Genomic DNA, 3,107 nt, shown 5'->3' with positions numbered 1-3,107 from the left:
ACACACGTGAAGATCAGTAGATACATTTTCACCTCCTTAACACCTTGCCTAACCAAAAGGTGACCGGTGAAATCCACTCCCGTATGCGTGAAGGGAACTTCCAGTTCAATACGGGATACGGGCAGGTTATCTACATTGGGTGGCAAGATTTGTCTGGCATTGTACCTTCGGCACAGTGCGCATGAAGTAAGGATCGTGTTCACTGCCTGTCTGCCTTTTGGCACTCAGTAACCACAGCGTCTCAGTTCCGCTAAAGTGGATGCAATCCCTAAGTGCTGGCACCTAGCATGCACATCCATTATGATAAGCTTGGTAATCGGGTGACTCTTTGCCAACAGAATAGGGTGTTTAACCTCCCTGCTAAAGTGGAGAGATCTACCAATTCTGCCACCTGACCTGGTTAGACCTTCATCATCAATAAACAAATCAGGGTCCCGCACCAACCCAGGTACCGTCTTGCCCGAGGGATCTAGCAAAAAATCTAGTTCCTCAGCATATACCTGGCGTTGTATCGTCCGCATAAGCAAAACTGCTGCCAGTTTTTCACTGTCGACTTCTAACGTACGCAGGCGATTGATAAATTTCAGGACTAAGGAAGTCACTCTTAGGAGTTTATTAAATGAAGAGAACCTTTTCAGGGGTAGAACAGTAGGTGTTTCCTCTCCATGGAGGATCGCAGCTTTCCAAGACGCACGAGCTATACCTTGGCTGCGTTTGTTGAGGCACGGCGAGTCTTGAGCAGCCCAAGGAGTGGTGCCGCCACTCAACCAACCTGGACCATAGCACCAGAATTGGATACAGGTTTTGAACCTTTCCAGCGTCATTCCCCTTGTGATCAAATCAGCGGGGTTCTCTGCCGTGTGAATGTACCGAAATGAGGGATACAAGCTGAGAGTGGCTTCTAATTCAACGCTCATCTGCTGGATATCCTTTAGCCTATTTCGGGCAAACAGGTTCTTGCTCGCGATGGTCCCCGAGATAAGCCAACAGAGGACCACTTGAGAATCTGTGGCCACGTGAATTTCAGAAGGAGTGAATCCTCCAAAATTTCTTAGAATCGTAGGTAGGCACTTCGTGGCCAGGAACACATCCATGAGCTCCAGAGTAGGAAGTTTTTTCTTTTTCAAAGGAGCCACACTAGCTTTGGCAAATACCAAACAAGATCGACACTTCTGAACCACATATGCCGCGAACCCATAGGTGAGGCGTCACAAAATAGGAAGAGTTCGCCAGGTTCACTTTCACTGAGTGCCTTACGGGGAAAGGAAATGGTCCCCAATCCAGAAAGATCTGAAGAAAGTTTCTTCCATAAGAAAAAAAATTCAGGTGGAACCAGCACATCCCACCATATTCCTTTCTCCCAAAGCCTGCTTAGCAGAATTCGACCTCGCAATGAAACAGGCAAGCACAACGATAAAGGATCATAGACTCTTGCGGTCTCCCCGAGAATTTGTCTTTTAGTAGAAGCATCAAGGTTGCACTCAACTGCAGCCAATCGAAGGGTGTCGAAGAGAGGACAGTACCGATAACCAAGTACCTTTTCCCAACCACTGCCATGGACACTCAGTGTACCATGCTCCTCCATCTTGCTTCGAATTCCTGCATGGTCAGAATTGCATGACTGCAGTTCGAAGCCTCCCTGATGTAACCGCTCCCGAGAGAGAGTATAATCCACACAGCTCCTCTGGACTATCACTAGACATGATGAGATTATCCACATAAAAACGATTGTCCATCATAAATCTGCAGTTATCCATAGAAAATTGTGCAGCATGATATCGGAGAACATAGTTTAAAATAAATTGACTGAAAGAAAACCCAAAAATGATTGTGTTGTACCTAAAACAACGTAGTCGTTCACCGTCCTTCAAAAAAAAACAGAACCTGTTCTTATCCGATTCCAGCTTCAGGCGGATCATCAAAAAGGCCTTCTTGATGTCTGCCAACACAACATGATTATTGGAGCGGAAAGTGAGTAGCAAATCCAATAGGTCAGTTGTTAAGTTGACTCCCTGGTAAGTAGCTTCATTCAAAGATGGAGAGTCCCCAACTTTGAGGCTGCAGTTGAATACTGGCCGAATTTTGGTGGTCGTAGTCGGGTCCGATTTCACAACTGGCCTATGCGGAATCCAAATAAATTCGTTAAATCTCTGAGGAGGCACAAAAATCTCCTCTATTATACCCTCCCGTTCTTGCTGCTGAAAAACCTGCAGATAGACCTGGTAAAGCTGTTTCCTCTCCAGGTTTCGCGCTACATGTTCTAATATGCGCAAGGCGACAGCATGGTTGGAGTGGACACGCAATATTTTATCTTCCTCCCAGGGCAACTGGATATAATACTTGTTATCTTTAAACAGGATGGATTGTTGGAAGTGCGCAATCTTCCGCTCATTATAATCTGTTAATCCTTGTGCTGTTATTCCCAGTGACTCCGCCCCGAACATTTTCTCCAACCCCCTTTTCACGTCACTATCGGGAAAAATCACAAAGTGGACCCTCGTACTTGCTCGGTGACTCCAGCACGAAACAAAGGTGAGCGGGGTTTACTTCAGCCGTTGATGCTAGAACAGAATTGAATGTAATGCTCTCTTGGTTCGCAATCTAAATCAAGGAACTGCTTCACCTCACCAAAGGGAACCAGTCCTGTTGGAATAATAAAGGCTTGTCCACACAAATAAGGAACCAGTTGGAGAGTTCCCAAGCTTTGAATAAAATCCAATCCAATTATTCCATGAATTGGAATGAAGGTTATGCCTCTCACAAATCTACCCGCTAGGGGGCAATTATGACGTCGGGACCCATCTAAAAGAGTGTCTAACTCCTCGATGTGCACAGATATATCCAGATCCTCCTGTACTAGTACGGGAAGAGAATATGGAGAATGAGATCCAACACTAACCTCCAATTTTACTTCCCAAAAGTGGCTATTACAGTCTCCAAGTATGTTAGTCAATTTAAGTTCGCAATCCAGTCCAATGGACGCTAAGGGACCAATGGGTTCTAACACCTTACCCGGCAGATAAGTCCGGCCACTGCCAGTGTCCAACAAACAGTTGGCGGAAACCTGGTTGCCATCCTTGCCAACGGTAACACACAAAACAGGGGGG

General features: G+C 46.0%; 2 protein-coding genes across 2 annotated transcripts; both read right to left on the bottom strand.

Annotated features, from left to right (window-relative positions):
* Positions 1-224: 224 nt before the first annotated feature.
* LOC145286457 (uncharacterized) lies at positions 225-1,094 on the bottom strand. The gene has a single exon (XM_080135367.1). The coding sequence runs from the start codon at positions 1,092-1,094 to the stop codon at positions 225-227; it is 870 nt and encodes a 289-aa protein (XP_079991493.1).
* A 513-nt stretch (positions 1,095-1,607) lies between these two features.
* LOC145286456 (uncharacterized) lies at positions 1,608-2,444 on the bottom strand. Its single transcript, XM_080135366.1, has one exon. The coding sequence runs from the start codon at positions 2,442-2,444 to the stop codon at positions 1,608-1,610; it is 837 nt and encodes a 278-aa protein (XP_079991492.1).
* Between the last annotated feature and the right edge of the window lie 663 nt (positions 2,445-3,107).

Source organism: Euprymna scolopes, chromosome 10 (assembly GCF_053919585.1).
Source record: "Euprymna scolopes isolate OS-2025 chromosome 10, ASM5391958v1, whole genome shotgun sequence".
Lineage (NCBI taxonomy): Eukaryota > Metazoa > Mollusca > Cephalopoda > Sepiida > Sepiolidae > Euprymna > Euprymna scolopes.
This window is presented reverse-complemented; position numbering and strand designations above follow the sequence as displayed.